The 20760-nt window shown below is 37.8% G+C and overlaps 1 protein-coding gene, 1 long non-coding RNA gene and 2 pseudogenes across 5 annotated transcripts; all 4 read right to left on the reverse strand.

The window, feature by feature from the left end:
• Positions 1-4475: 4475 nt before the first annotated feature.
• LOC147513491 (protein BPS1, chloroplastic pseudogene) lies at positions 4476-6557 on the reverse strand (annotated as a pseudogene). Its single transcript, XR_015215485.1, has 2 exons — positions 6398-6557; positions 4476-5688 (listed from the first exon to the last, which is right to left on the reverse strand). The product of XR_015215485.1 is annotated as a protein BPS1, chloroplastic pseudogene (transcript).
• Positions 6558-7837: 1280 nt separating this feature from the next.
• On the reverse strand, positions 7838-11596 carry LOC147513492 (putative serine/threonine-protein kinase At1g01540; annotated as a pseudogene). The gene is made up of 6 exons (XR_015215484.1): positions 10825-11596; positions 10272-10376; positions 10013-10135; positions 9759-9929; positions 9148-9581; positions 7838-8708 (listed from the first exon to the last, which is right to left on the reverse strand). The product of XR_015215484.1 is annotated as a putative serine/threonine-protein kinase At1g01540 (transcript).
• Positions 11597-13324: 1728 nt separating this feature from the next.
• On the reverse strand, positions 13325-14478 carry LOC147513493 (uncharacterized). Its single transcript, XR_015217387.1, has 2 exons — positions 14160-14478; positions 13325-14034 (listed from the first exon to the last, which is right to left on the reverse strand). It is a non-coding gene; the product is annotated as an uncharacterized LOC147513493 (long non-coding RNA).
• Positions 14479-15170: 692 nt separating this feature from the next.
• Positions 15171-19991, reverse strand: LOC147513494 (glutaminyl-peptide cyclotransferase-like). 2 transcript variants are annotated; one of them, XM_086596557.1, is made up of 11 exons: positions 19586-19991; positions 19466-19522; positions 18926-18961; positions 18659-18723; positions 18178-18241; positions 17893-18010; positions 17699-17796; positions 17137-17207; positions 16962-16989; positions 16784-16837; positions 15171-15565 (listed from the first exon to the last, which is right to left on the reverse strand). In XM_086596557.1, exons 1-11 carry the CDS (start codon positions 19844-19846, stop codon positions 15563-15565), a joined length of 855 nt encoding a protein of 284 aa, XP_086452683.1. In that variant the 5' UTR covers positions 19847-19991; the 3' UTR covers positions 15171-15562. The 2 variants fall into 2 exon arrangements, with proteins under 2 accessions (XP_086452683.1, XP_086452684.1); XM_086596558.1 differs by lacking the exon at positions 16784-16837 and having other exon boundaries at positions 15426-15565; positions 19586-19934.
• Between the last annotated feature and the right edge of the window lie 769 nt (positions 19992-20760).

Raw genomic sequence — 20760 nt, forward strand, 5'->3', positions numbered from 1 at the left:
GAAGCGACTTCCTTGACCAAGCCCCTAGTGTTCTCCCTTGGTAGATCGCTTCAAGGGGTCTTGGCCAAGGTTTTGACCTCAGAGATGAAGTCTTCTGCGAGCTTAGTTTTGGCGATCTCTCATTTGGATCGATCATGGCTGACCTGGGCATGTTCATCTCCTTAAGGGTGCGGTAGAATAGGATGTCGTACGAACTGCCTGGGTCGATCAATATGCGCTTGACAGTCCAGTCACTGATTTTGACGTGGACCTCCAAGGCGTCATTGTGTGGGAGACACACCTTATTGAGGTCGGCCTCAATGAAGGTGATGTCTCCTGAGTTGCGGCCACTTGTGCGTGGGATGGGGGCCGCTTGCGAGGAGAACTGGTAGACTTCTTGGAGGGCGCCTACTCGTCTCCTTTTCTCCCTGGAGGACGTGACAGAGTTGTCCTGGAAGGTAATCATGTTGATGGTTTCGTTATTGTCTCTGTCATAGGAGTGTTGGCAACGCTCATGACGAAATCGCTCACTGGAGCGTCCTCTAGCATGAGAGCGAGCTCTATTGTTATTGCAGGGTAGAGTTCGGCTGTGTTTTCTGTGAGCCATGAGTTTGTGGCACAGGTCGCCATCGACAATATTAGTGTAATGTTTGATATGCCCTACTTCAACGAGGTCTTGTAGGTAGTGCTTGAGCCTGCGACATTCGTTGGTCTCATGACACTTTGATTTGTGGAAAGCGCAGTACGACTTTCCTGGTGTGTCTTCTGGCTGTTTTACCTCAGGTCGGTAATAGGTTGCTGTTTTTATTTTCTCCAGTATGTAGCTCGGAGATCTTGTAAGCACTGCGAACTCTCTTTCGGTGTGGGTTCGGGTGCTGGTCTGCTGACCCTGTTGCCTGGGTTGCTTCTTAGAAGATGGGGAGCTATCTGAGATCGCAGCGGCCTCACCTGCTGCCTCCAGTCTTTCTTTTTTGAGGCCTTCTGCAAGCTTGATGTACTTCTCTACCGCGCGTCGCATTACCGCCAAAGGCGCCGTTGTTTGGTGTTCCTTCATGAGCGACCTGGACATATTAGTGTTCTTCCTGATCGTGTTGGTGAAGGCCACTATAGCGAACGACTCCTTAAGGCCGCTCTCCATGGATAGTAGCTCTGTCTTGAAACGTCCCAGAAAGGTGCGAATTGGTTCGTCACTCTTTTGAGACAATTGGAAGAGTGAATTGAGGTTGGCTGTTTTACGTCTGTTGTGGACGTACTGGATGGTGAATTGGTTAGTTAGTTTTTCGAAGTTGTCGATTGAGTTCGGTCCCAGCGAGTATAACCAATCGAGAGCTCCATCTTTTAAGCTTGCTGGAAACAAGCGACATTGCAGGTGGTCGAACTCCTGCGCACTATAGAGTGCAAGACTCTGAATGTAGCGAAGCGGGTCGACGATGGATACGCGTCTTTGCCATCGTACATTGCGAACTGAGGCTGAATGAAACCTTGGGGGGAGGGTTTATTGAGTACCTCAATTGTGAAGGAGGACGCTCGATACGTCTTCAACATCTTCTGAACGACCTGAGTAGCATCATTTTTGACAGTGCTTTGTTCGATCCGCTGGGAGAGGTTGTTGATTTGTTGGTTGACATCGTTAATTCCATTCTCAGCGGTGATTCCATTCGGGTTCTGGGGCTCGACCTGAGTTTTTAATGTTGCGTTCTCTTGCCAGAGCAAAGTGATGCTACCGTTCATGGCTTCCATCTGGGTGGCCATAATTTTCAGTTGATCCTGGAGGCTTTCTATGCTTCGTGGGCTTGAGATTTGTTTGAAGGTTTTTTGGTTGAAGGGTTGTGAACTCAAGAAATCGAGCCACAGACGCACCAATGTAAAAGTTAAGTTTAGTTAACCTTACTCATGCAGGTAATCTTTGGGAAGAAAGGTGTTTGATGTGGCGCCAAATGTCTTTCCTTTCACACCAAACAACTCATCGTGAAAGTCTTGAATTTCGTTTAGGCAACATCTTTACCGCTTTTCAACTCATAGGTTTGTAAAGATGGACGCAATGGTTACCTAGAAACTACAACAACTATTACAATTATTGTAAATAGAAATAAAATGAAACACAAATGAATAAAAAGAGAAGTGCAAAAAAAAAGTAAAAGAAACTTGAACAAATGTAAGTGAGGATTAGGCCTATAATAAGGTTGTCTTCTTGGGGAAGATGAAGACATCCTTATTCTGGGCCATCAAACAGTCGACAAACCAGTAAAACCTCCCCACAGGACTCCACCAAATAACGCCGCATACGGGACTGAGTCGGTTTCTCAGGCATTGCCACTTGATGGAGGCAGATACAGTGGCAAAGCTGGCTGTTTCTTGTCCCATGCATTAACTTTTTCATTGCGCGCTTGGATTATAGTTTCTGCATTGATGGTGCGAATATTATAATCACTGCTCACAAAATAAAAACATCCATTGCAGAAGACGGCATCATCAAAGGCACATACACCCAGGTAACTTGTTTGCCATACATCAAAACCTGGAGTCCAACATGCAAAGTTTCTACCGGCACTACCAAGGAGTACAATCACACAGTTTGCCGCATTTGGAGATGTTGAGACTACCATTTTTCAATACACATCAAGCACCACTGGCAGTAGGAGTTTGGTTCTCGAAAAAGGATCCCAAAAGGAAATCTCTGGCTTATAAATTATCTTTTTTAACACTATTAGCCAATCTTGGATAGATCCCCAACAGTATCTCCCGAAGGCTTCAGGAACTTTTAGCTCCCAGACTCTATTTACTAGTATACTAAACTAACTAAAGCATGTTCTTACCTCACTGTCATTTTGACCACAAAGCATAAGCCACGGAAGTCCAAGTTTCTTCTGGGTGGGAGGGACTGAGGCAAGTACGCACCTCCATGTTTCACAGGCAGCACCCATGGAAATAGCAGATACTACAGGTACTCGTTTTGAAATGGCGTCGACGAGACCCTCAGGAAGTCCTGCCCAATCACGGACTTTGGCTTTTCGGTCATCTTTTCTCTTTTAAAATAGCTGCTTACACACTCTCTTTCTTTTAGCCATTGTAGCAAATCTACTTCCTGCATGCAAAAAGGCAGAGCACTTTGGAACGGTGTCGACAAGACTCTCAGTAAGTCCTGCTAAATCACGAATATTAGTTTTCCGGACATCTTATCTCTTTTGAAACAACGGCTTACGAGCCATCTTTCTCTTAATTGCCATTGTAGCAAATTTACTTCCTGCATACAAGATGGCAACGCGGGTAAAAGTGGGTAACAAACTAACAAAAGTGGATTTACATTTGTGAAACTGGTTAACGTAGACTTCTCACTTCTGCACTTGGGCAATCAACACTACTGTCACCACTCACCACCATTTCCTTCGGATTACAGACATTGTTAAGAAGGTATGTATAGCTATTTAGATCATGACAATAAACTGAAAGCAGCTAAGCTAGGCTTTTATCCAATCAAATATCAATCTCCGTATTTGTGCTCAACAAGTCAAACCATATAGGGGGCAGCAAAACTAACATAATGCCACTTGCAAGTTGGATGAAGAAACCTCTCAACGCTCTGATCTTCAAAATTAAATATGCCAAAATCATGACACCCGTATCCTTTCTTAAAAAATCCCCAGGAGTGATCAATGAGGTAGATACAGTTGGGCTTGCATCCCGAGTCATCAACATAACGAGATGTAACTGTTGTACCCTAAGAACAGAGAACGATCACCAAGGCTGTTTATTTCCACCCACTTCTTGTTAGGTGTTCCAAAATCTAACTTGAGGACCTTGAATCCAACAGTTATATACAGCTTGTTATTATTTATTTATTTATTAAATTTACTACTGATGTTTGTGTTGTAATGCCTAGTTTTGTTGTTATGGCAGGTTAGATCTTTTGGCATTTCGGGATAAGAAAAATGGGATTAGATGATTTACTGTGTAATAATAAGATTACAATTATTTGTTTTCTATCGGCAACCAATAATATAATTACAATACCTGTTGCAAATATGAAGAGGAGGATTTTGGTATCAACGAGAATCCACAAACACGATCACAAAACTCCCTAACTCCCTCATCTCCAATATAAGTCCGTAAAACGGAAACTGACACTCACTCCAGAAAGGAAACCCCTTGAATTTTTCCTCTAATAGCGGGAAACAAGTTTGATTTGTCAGTCTAGTAGGTTGAACAAATTCTTTATCTGATGAGGAAAAACATTGATTATTCAGGACCTGCTCAAGGCCAAGACAATATTCAGCAATGTCTGAGCAATCATGGAAGAATGCATCCATACAGTACGCTGGTGAAAGACTTGAACGTTCTCATCAGCATTTCAGCTTTAGTTAAGAATCACAGCACAATTATACTTGCATCGATATAAAACTAGTCAACTGAAAACACACGATGATGTGGGTACACAACTACATTACATAAAAGCGAATGAACTAAGACATCTTTGACACGCTACATTAAAAAGCATACAAGCAAACTGCTACACAAAGCTACTTACAACTTAAATATGGCTTACCATATAATTCAGTACAACCCAGCTTTCATAGAATATGATAAAAAAGAACAAAGTAAAACATTTGTGTACAAGTGCAACTTTCATTTCAGTGGGATCATCTCACAAACTGCTCTTTGCCATTATTCCCTTGCCTTGGGTCGGGGATAGAACCATCTCTAAGATTGCATAGCAATGCGTCGCGTCCAGTTAAAACATTCTGGAAAAACCCTTCCACCTCATTCGAAAGAAGATCCAGCCCTTGTGAAAGTCTTTCCATCTTCTGTCCCAAATCCAACACTGAAAACTTCAACGCGTTTCAGCCTCCATAGCATTCCCAACTTTAGTCAGGGACTGCAACTTCTTCACACTAGAGCCAACTGCTTCCACTTCTTTCAACACTGTTGTGTTTCCATCTGCAAACAAACTCCTAATCTCTCCATTTACATTAAACTGCATGTCATTAAAAGCTTTCGCCCACAATAGTTTCTCAGAAACCTCCAAACTCATTAGTGTCCTAGATGACCCAGAAAAAGCTGCTGAAAAAACACTACACACAAATATTGTCACAACCTTAACCCCATACATAGCACGCATCAACACCCTTCCTTTGGCAGAGTCCTTAATTTTGGGATAATAAAGAGACGTAGCAAGTGCATGCAAGACACTAGAAACGCTGTCAAGCGTTGTATTTCTTGAACTGTTCTGTTGCATCCATTCATGAAGAGATGTTTTAGACTGGATAAGCTGCGCCGAGGATGGGGTGGAACTTGAGGAATCTAAGGAATGTTGAACACATTTAAGCAACAGCTGGCCTTGGCTAAGACGGGACATCTCTGAGTTGAAGGCAATACAGATATCAAGAAGCCTCACACTGTTGTCCAGGTATACATCCATCCATTTCTGGTCCCACTCAGAAACAGGGAACTGAAGCTCAGTGATGAGAACTTTGATTTCAGTATGTATCTCGCAAAGAGACTTCATTGCTGAAGTCATCCACGATAAGCTCAGAACATCATTCTTGTCTTTTGGCCTAAGACTAATCAGCTTATCAGCCAAGGTTTCCTCAAATGAATTTAACAGTGCCAATAGACTCGGAGACAGGTAAGACTCCTTGGGAAAAATCATCCGGAAAGGGTTCCCAAAAGGGAAGAAAGCCCTTTGCCCATCATGTGCACGACTCATATCAACTGCACAAATAGACACAGAAAACTTCAACCACCGCTGCAAGTAAAATCCTTCGATAAGTTCTGATACAATCAGATCTATAGTAGACAAAAACCATTTTGGCCTAATATATGAGCAAAATGGAATTAGGAACCTCAAAACCAGCACTAAGTACATACAAGCAGTGATCAATACTAAAAGGATCAATTGACACAGAAGTCTCCAGTATCAAGGCTGTGTTGCATGGGTACAGTATGAGTGCCGGGTTTGGACACGGGTACAGCGATTCGGACACGGCGAGGTCTGCTAACCAGATAAACAAAATAAGACAAATTCTACCGTTCAAAATCAACAAAAACCACCTACCCCTCATTTACAACCCTTAAACTTTTATTCACACAAAATTTCCTAAGAATATATACACTAGACATCTATCGTTTCTTAATTAACAGATCGATCTGCATCGATACATACCAGAACTAAAAAGATTACAAATCAGATGTTACATCAAACTAAACTCTAAGGTACAGATCTAAGTCAACTCTACTTTTCAAGCAAAGATATGAGTTAAGCAACCAATTCAAAACATAATTAAATACATAGATCTAAACAATTTCACCTGGATTTGATTAACAGAAAACAAACAACACCAAATTTCACATATGAAGACTCTAACTACAAATAAAGATGATGAAAAAATTAAAACAGTTATAGAAAGATCGAAATATGGACCTTGGAATTTGTAATGAAAAGATCACCGGATTTTACGAAGAAGAAAGTAAAGGTTTTTGCAAATGCATAAAAATTACTAAACCTAAACCAACCATTTGCTTAAATGATCCAAGGCGTTGAAAACGATTTTTTTATTCTGATGGAAGTTAGTGTACGCGTGTTATGTTACTACGGACAGATGTAGGGTTTATACATGCTTTCACCGAGATATTTCTGCCCATGAGAAATGGATAATAAGATTGGTACATGTTGGAGTAGCAGATACATTTTATAGAATAAAGACCTTTTCTTTCAAACACGTCTGCAGTCTGCTTCAAGGAGCCGACAAGTCTGACAACGGAAGGAAATTTCTTTGCTTCCACATGAGGCGTGAAACGTAATCCACTCGTCCATCGCCATTTTTTAAAGGATAGACTAAAACGCATGGTCCAGCACAAAAAAAACGTCCGAATTCCAAACTTATCGCAACCTTTGATTAATACTTAGAGCATTTTTAGGAGTGATATTTTTCTAGTATCAAACACTAATTTTTTACTAACGTGGTGTTTTTTTTATTTTCAGGAGAGTCACGTGTTAATGAAAACACCAAACCAAACACCAAATCGATCAAAATTTGGTTTCTGTTTTGGTGTTGTATCAAATCTCCGCGGTTTTTCTAACACTGCATGAGCTTCGGCTTCTATGGCGCGGTTTTGCCAAAACTGCGTGAGAGATTTGAAAAGAAAATAAATAAGAAAGTTAATGTACAACACATCGTGCTGTTTTCCCAAAACCGGCGTGGGGTTGGGCCTGTCAGATGGGCTTTATTGGCGATCCAAACCGCATCATTTGATGTCGAAAATTTGATGTTCTCCTAAAAATGGTTGGTGTTTTTTGGGTTTGGTGTTCGGTTTGACTCAAAATTTTAGTGTTTTTTTTGTTTCACTCTTAAAGATACTCTTAGGTTAGATTCAATGTAATGGCTTCGTATTCTCTCAAAATCGGTGAGAGTTGCGGTGGTTTTCTCTCTCTATCTGCATTTAACTCTATATATAAAAGTTATTATCGAAGAGGAATGGAGAGTACAGTCCACGCAAGTTGAAATGGCGTGGTTTGTAAAATTTCATATGGTGTAGAATGTTAAAAACAATTTCATACTACGCCATTTGAAGTGGAGTGGTTTGTGAAGTGTCTCCACCAAACCAATTTTGAAATACAATTTCACTGGTCGAAATGGCGTTGAAAAACAGAGAAACGTCCTCTTTATCTGTATAATACTGTTTTTTAGAGGGATAGAAATGCAGATTACAGAGCCATTGGACTCAGCCTTAGTAAGTTAGTAGACATCCTATCCTGGCCAAATGAGGTCTTACGAGCAAGCACGCTCTTTTCATTCATCAACGGAGATGTAAACAGAATAATATTAATCCCATGTGGAACTATGCCGGCTTGATTATAAAGTTTTAATTAAATGTAATGTAAACAGAATAATATTGTAATGAATCTCAAATCACAATCAAAAGAATCAATATTATGTGTTCTGGCATCCCAAAAGAAGTTTTGATCCCAAGACCCAAATTTAGTCAAGTCTTCAAAGTCTTCAACATGGCTGCTTGCCTGCATCTCTCAAGGGACTACGTAACAGTGTATTTGATACAGCCAATACACTCTGTATTTAGTACCTTGCACTCGGTTTTGTGTTGATACAGCTAAACACAGCTGCTGTAGGCAAATGGCAGTATGGGACAGGGGACCGGGCCACAGGCACCAAGTGGTAGTTGCATTTGAAAAGCTGACAGCAGACAGAATATAATTCTAATCTCCGGCCAACAACCTCAGAAACGTTTGAGATAGATATTGTCTTCTTCTATAATAACTAACCAATTGATGGAGAAGCGTCAAGCATCTAAATTGGCTTACATCCATTATCGAAAAAATCAAAATTGGCTTACATCTTTGCTTTTCGGTTTGACCATTGACATGTATATTTTCTTGTGAAGAAGATGAATAACATGTCATGTAAACACTCGTAAGTTGTAATTGATTACATTTTTATGTCAAGGGGCAAGTAATATTCTGGTTGATATGATCCTAACAAAAATGAATACAATGAAATGAATATAAATATAATTATGAACCCTGAGAACATCAACAGAACTGATAATCAGTCAGCAACATAACATACTTTTATTCATCTCCTTTTTGCTTGAGTATGGTGATTGACACTACTTTGTTCTTGAACTGTAGGAAATTCAGACAGTTCTTTCTCAGCAGTTTTCGGAAGCATATGATCACGCCGGAAAGTGGCAGATTCTTCTGCAATCCGCCGCTCCTGCAATACAAGCAATGAAGCAAAGTTACGTAAGATTGTGATAGATGGGAGCCAGAATAGACTGGGGATACATTAGTAACATCCATAGCATTGATTTTTTGTTATATAAGAAGGGACTGGCTGACTGGGGAATTTGACACTTGTTCTTCAATGTGGACATTTTTAGGTAATTATGTCAAGAACTTGTGTCTCTGTTATGCGTCAAATGTCACGTTTCAGAATAAACTGGACCTATAGATGACTGTGTTGTGTGTGTGTGTATGTGAGGTGATACCGCATGTGTATATATTGGAGACACTTCTTCCTTGATGCACGCCAGACGCAACCAACATAAGCTTTTTATTGCATAGGTCAACTTCGTGTGTGTTTGAGTGTGTAGATCTCTCCAACATAATAACCTGGACATATAGGTGTCTACGTGTGTGTGGTGACAACTTACAGCTCGTACTAGCGAATCATCTGCTTCAAGCATGTGGATGACAAGTCCCATTTTCGGCCTTTTCTGAGCATCAGGGTCGACACAACGAAGAGCGACTAACAGAACCCGTTTAAGTGACTTTGAAGGCGGCATCTCAGGCAGCTTTGGATCCACTACTTCCTCTGATTTGCGGTTTCCAACCATACTCTTCAGCCAATCAACCAAATTGACCTGCAAACAAAGTATTATTTACTTCATTTGTTTTCTAGGAGAAAAAGAAAAGGAAAAGTGGTTACGGAAATGCCACATTGATTAAAGATAAACCTCTTCACGCTGGGTCGACTATGATCAACAGGGTTCCTTCCAGAAATTATCTCCATCATAAGTATGCCAAAGCTATAGACATCACTCTTCTCGTTCAACATACCAGTGCACGATATTCAGGTGCTACATATCTGCAAAATCCAACTACTTGTTATGATTTGCTTTTGTGAAATCAAACAGTTGTTTGAATAACGACAATCACAAAGCCAAGTTAATTATAACAACACATCCATGTGCAAAATGTAAGTCCAAACATCATTAGAACGAAAAAGTAAAAACACAAAAATATACACAAGCAACAGACTAACCCATATGTTCCCATTACACGGGTTGTCACATAGCTATTCTCAGAATTTAAAAGCTTCGCAAGCCCAAAGTCTGAAACCTTGGCATTCCATTGTTGATCAAGTAGAATATTGCTAGATTTTACATCCCGATGTACGACCTTTGGTTCAAGACCCTCATGAAGGTAAGCCAAGCTGCAAAAACATCTGTGTTTAGCACATGTTGAGAGTTTTATTATTAAATAAAAAGAAAACAAACTGTGACTAATTCATTGTACCCTTTAGCTGTTCCAAGGATGATGTTCATCCTAATTTCCCATGTTAGAGGACTGACTAGCCCCACATCACCATGAAGCCACTGGTCGAGATTACCATTGTTTACATACTCGTAAACAAGCATCCTAATAAGTCGAATAAAAAAAAAAAAAAAAAAACTGTAAACTCTCAATTTATGTAACCAACCTTAAATCCAGATGAGCAAGCAAACTTCCTAATAAAATGAACAAATGGTTAATATAATAATGAGAGTGGCAATACCTGTAAGCTCCCTCAACACAATAGCCAAGCAGTCTGACAAGATTTTTGTGTCTAACACGCCCAATTGCATCTACCTCTACTTTAAACTCTTTCTCAGCTTGCCCTCTGATATTTAATCAGTTCATTAAGTAAAATCAAACACCCTTAATCAAAACATAAGGATGCAAAACCAAAAATACAACAACTACTAAACAGTCATTAATGATCACTTGTGCAAAAAAGGAATTGTCTACTATAAATAACTTAAAATTAACCACTACAAGTCCTCACTATAATTATACAATGCCATAAGAAGTAAGTCAAACAATGCATAATGGACTAACAATATAACAAAAATGTCTAATGGCCCAATGGGGTTTCCTAATATACCGAAAACAATAAGACCACCAATTCTACTTACTGAATTCAGTTATCAATTATGGCACAGGTTTCTTTTATTAAAAAAATTGATACCCCACATGCATATATCATCAATTTGTTTTCCTAACCAACAATTATCCCCAAAAAGATCACATCTTTAACAGACTATATAACAAACTGAGCAATTGGGCACCTGTTATTCAATAAATTCTTGACAGCAACAATCATTTTATCAGGCAAAACGCCGCGATAAACAATCCCATAACCACCTTCACCAATAACATTCTCATCAGCTAAACCATTAGTAGCAGCTTCAAGTTCTCTTAAAGTATACCAATGACCCCAACCCAAATGCGAAACTTCAGGTGGTCCACTAGCATTATTCATAGAAGCTGAATCATTATTCCCATTCGTAGTAGATCGACTTTCTCCACTCGAATGCCGATCAGAAAAAACCACTCTATGTTCAGCTTTCCCTATATCAATCTGAATCTCTGGTAAACTGGGTCTTGATTCGAAATGGGAAATTTCTTGTATCTCTTTTGATATAACAGGTGATGGAGAAGGGTGTTGTTGTAAAGATTGTTTTTTTGACTTTGAAGAACGTTTACAGAAAGAAGATATACAGAAAAAAAGAGAGAAGAGCATTAGTACTATGAATGCACCAGCACATATTCCAACTATTACCCATAATTGTAATCCGAATATTGAAGTTTTTTCTGATAGCTCTCTGTTTATAAACGAAGTATCTATCGCAGACATTGTTTTGTTTTTTTTGGTTTAAAGAGAGATGAGTTTTCGATTGAAGATTTGTTGCATGGTTGTTGGTGATGGAAGAATGGAGAGTGAGAAGTGTTGGAGTGAGATCTGTGATCTTTTTTTCTTCTGTGTACTGCTTTCAATATACAATAATAATGGGTGTGGATGTTGTTGGTGGTGTTTGTTTTTTTTCTGAGTTTTGAGTTCAGTGTTAATGACGCGTGTGTGTTGGAGTATGGAGTTATTTACTTCTTTTACGACTTTACCAATACGACTTAATTGCCACTTGTCTTGGAAGGCCCAAAATATCGAATTACCAATACGGTAAATATTTCTGTATTCAAAATCCGATATATATTAGAAATATTGGATATATCTATTTTTTTTGTGACCATTCCAAATTATTTAAAATATCATAAATATCAGTAAAAAAATATCGTAAAATATTGGAAATTTATATTAAAAAATGGTAAAAAAGTCAAACTATATATATCGTAAATATCACATATATCAGTTATATCAGTGATATAAAATTTTATATCGGAAATTCCGATATATATCGAGAAAAAAAAGATTCAGTATTCAGTAGATATATATCGGATATATCAATATTGGTATACAAAAAATGATATATATCGAATATATCGGTGATATTTTGGGCCTTGGTCTTGGATTTCGCTGTAAATATCGGATAACTGAAATTTCATAACACGCCGCTATCCAAATAATACCGGTTAAACTTTGATACTTATTAAGATATCTTTATACAAAATGGGGCTGAGAAGAGAGGGATGAGTGGAGAGGGGAGAAAGAGATATTGAAACGGCGAGGAACAAAGAGAAGAGATGAAGAATGAGGACAGACTAAGAGAAACCAACCAAATGACCTTTTGTTCAAATACCCCCCTCGGCCCAGAACGTTTGCTCCGCTCACTTGAAAATGCTTCAGGAGTTCGGTAGACTTTGTGGATTGAATTTGTTCAAGCTCAAGTGCTCAACTTGTTACTTGAACGATTCAAGCATAGTTCGGAATTTCGGAATTCCGACAAATTCAAAAACCAAAATTCATCAAATTTCGATTGATTTCAGAATAATTAATATTTTGACTCTATATTTGGAATTCCGATTTTTTGAAAAACCAAAATATTGGATGAAATTCCGAAAAAAAATTCGGAATCACAAACACTGGATTCAAGAGATATTTTTAGACTCCATTGAAATTTAGTACCAGCTGTGAATTGTGAAGATTGTGTTTATTTGGTGTAGTTTGCTCCTTTTTTTTTTTTTTTTTAATTTACGGATGCTGTGGATTGTGATTTGGGAGCGGTCATTGTCATGTTATCTGTAACGGTTAGGACGTTAGGTACATCCCCAAATTTGGAGATTTTTCAGTGAATTAGTTCAAAAGATAGTGTACAACAAGCAAATAACGTCGTACCACATGAATCAAAAAGCTTCAGTTGCTTACAGCATTAGTCAATTTTCAACAAATCTAGTTTCAAAGTGGCAGATTCCATAGGTTAAATATTCATTTGTCGTATGAGAATTTGTTCTGCTAATATACAGCTCATACCATTTCCATGGATGCTCCATTTGTAGTGGAATAAAATGACGCTCCATTTAAAAGAAGAAACTTTTAAGGTGAAATTAAATATTGTATTCATCAAGGTAGAACTAGATCAGGTAAATGAAAACCCCTCTTACAGAGAATATTATGTCTGCAATCATGGATGAGTTACCCGTCTCAATCAGATTTGATGTCATGTTTTTTATATTTATCCAAAAACCCAAGCGTAACAGCCGTTCTACCTGCGTGGACTCTAGCGTTCTAGGTAGATAAAAAAAAACTGAAGTACTTGACAAGGTAAATTTTCATGAGAAATCCAAGCAGAGCAGGATATGGGAATGTCTAGAGATCACTTGCAGGTACCTACTAGTTGCATGGCTATTTTAGAGGCATTGAGAAGGCAATTCAGAGAGTTTGGAACTTGGAAGAGACTATGGATCGATTCTGATTCAGAGGCTGCTAAAACAGCTTTTGGATCATCTCAACTCCCTTGGGTTCTGAAGCCAAGATGAGAAAAGTACATGAAGGATCCCCACAAACTAAATCTCAACCACCCCCCAACACACACACGGATGACCAAGTGGGAAGGCATCAGGATTCAGGAGTCTAGTACTTGGCCCTTGTAACTTTTGTTCTTTTCAATTAATAAATTTTGCTAAAGAACAAGGAAAATTTTCACATTCAACAGCAGGATAGGAAGTTAACAATAAAAAGCAACAGGATAGGAAGCAAAAATGATGTCTTATTGCAAATCCCTGCAACAAGAACTCCAAAAAATGAAAATTTCGTCCCTACAACTGTGATAAGATTAACAATAATGTGTAAGGTGGTTAATTGTCTCACAAGGACTATTAACCAGTTGAAGGCTATTTTGCGTTTTATACAGTTTTGTACAGTTAAGATATCTTTGAGGCTAAATAATCCAGCCAATCATCACTGCTCCACGCCAAAATTTGCTGACAGCCAGTCTATGGCTGTGCACTTCCTCGAAGGCATACTTGCTTTATGGAATCATGAAATGGATCCTTTACAGGATGCAGCTTGATCTCAAAAAGCTTTGACCATAGTTTCCCAGTCACTGAACAGAAAAGTTGTAAAAGGTAACTGTATAAGAAATAAAAATGAAAGGTCAATGAAATAGGACTATCCTAATTACGTTTCCTGAGAAAACACACACACACACACAATAGTTAAGTTCCATACCTTCCCTGTACGTATATCATCCTTCCTGACAGATGACTGCAATTAGTGGAAGGGAAGGTAAATCGTCATTTGATGAATTACAATAAAATAAACCAAGGAAGGAAAAAAAAAATGCAGCACAAAAATGCCCCCTCAGAAAAATTACTGAAGAAATTAAGAAAATATAGGTCTCTAAACTCCATTTTCAATTGGCATATGGGTACGAGTGTTGAACTCCATCAGGGAGAACGACTATCCAAAAAACTGGATTTGAGACAGCATGTTCAAGCCCTATCAACATATCCTCTTAAGTATGAATTTGATGTAAATATGTAATGTATTTGTTCAGGGGCGGAAAAGTTGGCTAACCTGAGTCCCCCTATTTTGCTCAAAACCCAAAAGTACACTATTCACTAAAAAAAAAGTGAGAATTACGAACCCCCTTTGTTGAATCTTGCATCCGCCCCTGTATTTGTTAAAAGACCATAAAAACAAATACATACAAATTACATAGTTGTTTTTTTTCGGTAACTTTAAAGTAATAAAGAGAAGTGTGAGTACGGAGAGAAGAAAACAGAGGATGAGAAGAGTGTAGTTTTTTTGGCTCATTAAGAGAGAGGCAGAAGAAGAAGCCATAAAAGAAGAAGAAGAAGTAAGAGTTTTGAAATTATTTCTTCTCCAATGACCCGTATGCCATTGATGGTGATATTCACGTATCAAAACAGATACAAAAGTTAAAGCAAAAATGACATAAAGAGAAGATGGCGTTGTAAGAGATCTATATACAGAGAGGGAGAGAGGCCAACACAAACAGATTTGAAGTGGTAAATATGCATATGCAGAGATGCTCCATTTACACTTTTGATACTTAATAAGACTGGAGCTAGATCTGGTGAAAACCTCTTATATCTGCATTCAAAATGATCTGTCCGGTCTCGTTCTATTTCTATTTGATGTCTTGTCTGGTTATCTTTATCTGGATATCTTGTCTGGAATCTAGTCTTCTAGCTAAATATACAGAACAAAAGCATATGACAAGGTAAACATTCACCATCAGCAACGGGATGGGAAGCAGAAATGATGTCTCATTGCAAGTCACTGAAACAAGAACTCCAAATAATCCTTACAACTGTACTAAGACTTGTAGTATGTAAGGTGGTTAATCATCTCAATACGACTATAACCAAAAAGGCTGTTCAACAATGTTAGTTTCAATCTGATACAATTTAATTGGTATAGTTCAGACCCGCCCAATCATCAGTTCCTCACTGCTTCAGGTCAAAATCTTACAGACAGCTAGCTAGACTATGGTTCTGCAAAACGGAATGCTTGTCCTCGAAGGCATAGTTGTTCAATGGATCCATGAAACGGATCCCCTACAGGATGCAGCTTGATCTCATAAAGCTTTGGCCAGAGTTTCCCAGTCACTGAAGAAAGAACGTGTTTAATATCAACATGACATATGAGATATAAGTGCTCTATCCCTTTCTGCTAAATTTGAAATTTCCTCTTTTGACTCTCAGAAAAATAAGAAGGAAACTTATGACACTCGAAACGAACAAAAGGGTAGTCGATCACCGCCTTGTGTTACATAAAACTAATTCATTTACCGCTAAACAATTACGAGAACAATAGGTAGCAAGCCTCTTAGGCTAAGTCCAATGGTTTGGTGCGCCATCCCGCCAAACCACAATAGCATAGTGTATACAGTTAGCGGCTTAGCGTTTCCCAATCCAATGGTTTTTTTTTTTTGGGACTCTTCAACCGCCATTCCCACAGGCGTGTGGAAAAAAAATAAAAAAAAAAAAAGATTTTTTTTTTTAGGACTCTCAACCGCCAGTGCCTATGGCGGGTAGGATTTTTTTTTTTAGACTCTCCAACCGCCATTCCCACAGGCGTGTGGGGAAAAAAAATTAAATTTTTTTTTTTTTTTTTTTGACTCTCTAGCCGCCATTCCCAAAGGCGTGTGGTTTAGATTTCTTTTACCCGCCACTTTAAGTAGCGTGTAGACTTGATGCTATCCCGTTAAAACTGACGCTATATATAAGTAAATTTATACCGATAGCGTTGGCGGGTTAGCGTTTTGACGCACCATTGGATCAAAATTTCCGTGATATTTGGTGTTTTGCCGCACCATTGGACTTAGCCTTAAGGAGTTGTTTCACGCAACCCTTAACACTTGTAAATAGACCATAAACATTTATGCAGGTCAACCTTTGAGGAACCTTATGGACATTCAGCATAATAAAACAGTACGAGTTAAGTGTGTAGAAAAATTAACTTTTGAGAAAGCATGACTACCCAGTATCTACATGTACAGTAGTAAGGATCAGTGTTTGTAGAGAGTAAACAAGGCTCCCAAACTTGTTATTTTCTCCTCATTAGAAGACCACTGACATTGCTTCGACATATGACGTAGCCTATGGTACAACAAGCTGGATTGCTATGGAGCTTCCTAATGGCTTTGTGCGGCTATGTCACACTAAGTTGCACTGCGTCTTATTTTAATCAATTAGAGTGCCTGAAACATTGCAGGTGCGGGCGTTCTTCCTAATGGTTCAGAACTTTGTAGTATTCAATCTATATCCCCAGAGATTCATGTTATCTAATGATATATCATCTAAAGGTAAAGGGGTAAGGCATACCAAAAGGCGGTTCTTCTCACTGTCCCATGCGATTCCATTTAAAACATCAATCTCCTGGTATGCATGAATTTTTCAATGTCAACATAGAGGTAACAGAGCATAAAAATTGATTTGGTTTTTGCTAAATGCTAACCATATTAGTTAATTATGATTTTTTTTACAATTGCATGATACTTACTCGGTTTCCAGCTTGAAACAACTGCTCCCTGGCGAAAAGCATAAAACCATAGAATAAACAAACAGATAGGTCAACTTCTAGAGTATATGGAAAAAGTTTCTCAAAAATCAACAAGACCCATTCTATAAAACTTGAAGAATATTAGTCATTGATGAGAAAACCAATCAAAACAAACCTTAGAGTGGGTAGGAGAATCCATCCAAGTACAATTCCATCTTTAGGTGAAATTCGAGCAATGCAATCGGTCTGCACCATATAACAGAAAGGTTTCCTTAAGGTACTAATTATCAGACAGGATTAAAACATATTTTTATATCTCCTATATAATAAAACTCAAGGGCAAACCAACTGTGCAAGTTCTGAATTTGGAGCAATGGGAGCATAAAGACAAAAAGATAGTTATGCCTGAAACTAGTATAAACTTTTATTTGCAGAAACTGTAGATATAAAGCTCTTGAAGATAAAATTGAAAGAGAAAGCCAACAAAAGAAGTTGTGGCAGGAAGAGATGGGGGAAAGTGTGGGGATAAATATGAAAATTGTCATTGCCTCGAATGTTTGTTCTTGTTCTTTTTCAAAATTCCAAGACGCCATAACTTTCAAACCTAAGAGTTGTTTTTCCTACAACATAGATGCATTCAAAATGCACTTACCGTAACAAACTTGTTACATGATGGAATGAACAAACGGGTTAAGTATAAAGCACTAGCAAATATAGAAGAGAGAAAAGATGCATACCGACCAAACATTCGCCCAAACTTCACCATTTACATATTCCAATTCATTGAGATTATGAACTTCATAGCCATGGTATTTGACAATTGCTTTCTCTATGACTGCATTTACCAAGCTATTCAGAAAAAAAAGTACAATCAAGATGAAAGCAACTTGTATCATACAAAAGGAAAGGGGGTTGCTATATGCTGGAGGACCTTTAAATGTCTGAGGACTCAGATGATATAGTGTAGAAGATCCATCACTCCCAAATAACACTTTCCCATCAGTTGCTAGACCCCAACCATCCCGCATCTGATGGCTAAATTTTTCAAACTGTTTACATGAACGGGAAAAATATTAAAAAAAAAAATGAAGAGCTCTCAATATGCATGTTCATTCATACACTCTTAAAAATACTGCTTTCTTTTTATTACTAACAAAATAAATGAGTTACTTCACAACCAGAATAGAAACAAATTACGTAAAGGTGAAGCACAAACTTTGCTTAGATTATATCGATCATATATGAAACCATTTTTCTTCTTCCATGTCACTTGAAACAATCTACAAAAGTAAATGAACAAAACTCATTAAGATCGAACATCCGCAGATTCAATAATTTATGAAAGATGAAAGAGTTAATGAAAGGATTAACGCATTGAAAATTTCTCTAAAAGCGCCACTTTACTCTGTTACTTACTTCTAGACCAGAAAAATCACCTTCAGTTCACCAAAGAAAAAGAAAATCTAAATCCCCCCACAAGATGACATCCAAGTGAACATCTAACGAGGTAGAAACCCACCCCCCTCTCCCCCGCAAGATGACATCCAAGTGAACATCTAACGAGGAAAAAAAATCAGGATACTATTATTACATACTATTTATTATTATTTTTATAAATAAAACACTAATGAGCCTACAAAAATTTTAACTATATGATACAAAAGAAAGCTGAACTTTGTTACTGTCTCCGTACAGACCTGTCACCAAGAAGAGTAAGGCCCTCCCCGAAATCAGAGCTATCCATTTCTTGAAGTACTTCAACCTAATCAAGAACAACAGAACATACAATCAAAGGGTAATTAATTTACCAGATACAGATGTATAAAAACAATTGAGACATGTTATTATGTGTTATGAAATAGGGTTATCCTAATTGTATTCTGCACGCTGCACAACTTTATACAAAAGTGTAAGGTCTTTTGTGTGCATCCGGAAAAAAAAACTTTAAAAGTCGAGTTCAATACCTTTCCTGTACGTATAACAACCTTCCTGATAGATGACTGCAATTGACAGAAGGAATGGAAACCGTCATTTAATAAATTAAGATGAACCAAGGAAGAAAAAAAATATACAATGCAGCACGAATATGTCCCCTCAGAAAAATTATTAAAGATATTAAGAAAATATAGGACTCTACACTCCATTCTGTATAGGTATACGGTGAATACATGTGTCGGAAACCATCAAGGAGTGCGATTTGAGACGGGGATATCCAAATCACTGAATTTGAGAGAGCATGTTCAACCCCCTTATCAACATATTCTGTTAAGTACGTATTTGATGTAATGTATTAGTAGAAACTAGAAACTGATTGGCAGAAAAATACATAGTATGTGACCACTTCCTCTATTGTCATCAATTCATCGTGTTTGGTGTTACCTGCACATTCTGATCTTGAAAACTAAGTTTTATCGAGGCACAAGGCATAATAAAATTGATTTCACTACAACTACTTGTCATCTGAAAAATATATATCAAAAAACGTAAAAAGAAATAGGATATACCTGACCATAAAGACCAGTTGATTCGAACAGTGTATCATTTCCAGCATACAAAAGCCCCTGAAAAAAAAACAAGTCATTTCTCAAAAATTTAAAGACTTGAATTGGAAATTGTATTAATACCTGAGTGAAGGCATTTGGATCGTGAGGAAACTGGTTGACGACTTGAATAGAGGAAATATGAGAGGAAGGGAATGGTTGAATACTAGTTGTTTTCTTGGGCAACTTTAAAGTAATAAAGAGAATAAAGAAAACGGATAGAAGAAAACACAGAGAGAGAAGGAAGTATCTTTTGGTCATTGTAGGAGGAGAAGGAGAAGAAGAAGAAGAGTTATGAAGACTCGGTCGCTTATTAGTTCTTCTCTTAGATAAAGAGTTTGCCATTTATGCTGGACTTGACGTACCAAACGGATTCAAAATATAATAATAATAATAATAAAAGATATGTTCAGGAATGAGGCTTCCGCTGATTCTTTGTCTACGTTTGAACCTCATTCCGTTCGTATTTCCAACGTCATTATTTTTTATCTCGGAACTTCTGCTGAATCGGTGAGTTCAAAACGAAATTTCAGTCACGATTTATGTCTAGAAGTCAAACCTCCCCCAGGGAACTAAGGGTGTGTTTGTTAAATTTTAGAGAAAATCTAAAATGTATGTAATGGAATGGCTGTAGGTGTTTGCGCGAAAATGGAAATGAATAATAATGCCACTTTACATCACGAATAATTGTATTTTGGTCAAGGCCCATCTATTTATTTCATTTCCTTTTCTTTCCAAAAAATTTCGGTACCGGTGCGCAGGCATAATTTTGTTTCCATAGAAAAGTCTTTCTAAACTAATAAAACTATGGAAAATGTAGACTATTTTCCTTTTCCTTTCCATAATGTTTTCATCATAACAAACACACCCTAAGTAGCACAAACACATTTGTGCGTTTTTCTTTAAAAAGTAAATAGTTCTATATTTAGAGTGCATGAATATGGGCCTTTGCAAACTACGTCGTGATGCAATACACACGTACCTTTTGCCGTGATGAGTGGGCTTGATTCTTGTGCACACCTACAGCCGGCGTACAGTATATTTTCTCAAAAGTAAAAATAGAGGTAAAATCATCAATATAGTAAAAGAATGGCCTTGATTCTTGCGCACACCTACAATACTGTAGATTTTTTCAAAAGTAAAAATAGGAGTAAAATCATCAATATAGTAAAAGAATTTTTTAAAATAAAAATAGGGGTAAAATCGTCAATATAGTAAAAGAACAAAATAAAACAGTCATAAAAAGTGAGGGATAAAAT

Source organism: Coptis chinensis, chromosome 3 (genome assembly GCF_015680905.1).
Source record: "Coptis chinensis isolate HL-2020 chromosome 3, ASM1568090v1, whole genome shotgun sequence".
In the NCBI taxonomy this organism is placed as follows: Eukaryota; Viridiplantae; Streptophyta; class Magnoliopsida; order Ranunculales; family Ranunculaceae; genus Coptis; species Coptis chinensis.

Bases quoted from the DNA above. Each gene is read 5' to 3' on its own strand.
- LOC147513494 (XM_086596557.1), bottom strand. From the start codon at position 19,846: ATGGCAAACTCTTTATCTAAGAGAAGAACTAATAAGCGACCGAGTCTT. The intron at 18,962-19,465 runs GTATATCCTATT...TGTCAATTGCAG, and splicing joins CAACTGGTCTTTATGGTCAG to TCATCTATCAGGAAGGTTGT. The intron at 17,208-17,698 runs GTATGCATCTTT...TATATGGTGCAG, and splicing joins TTTGGGCGAATGTTTGGTCG to ACCGATTGCATTGCTCGAAT.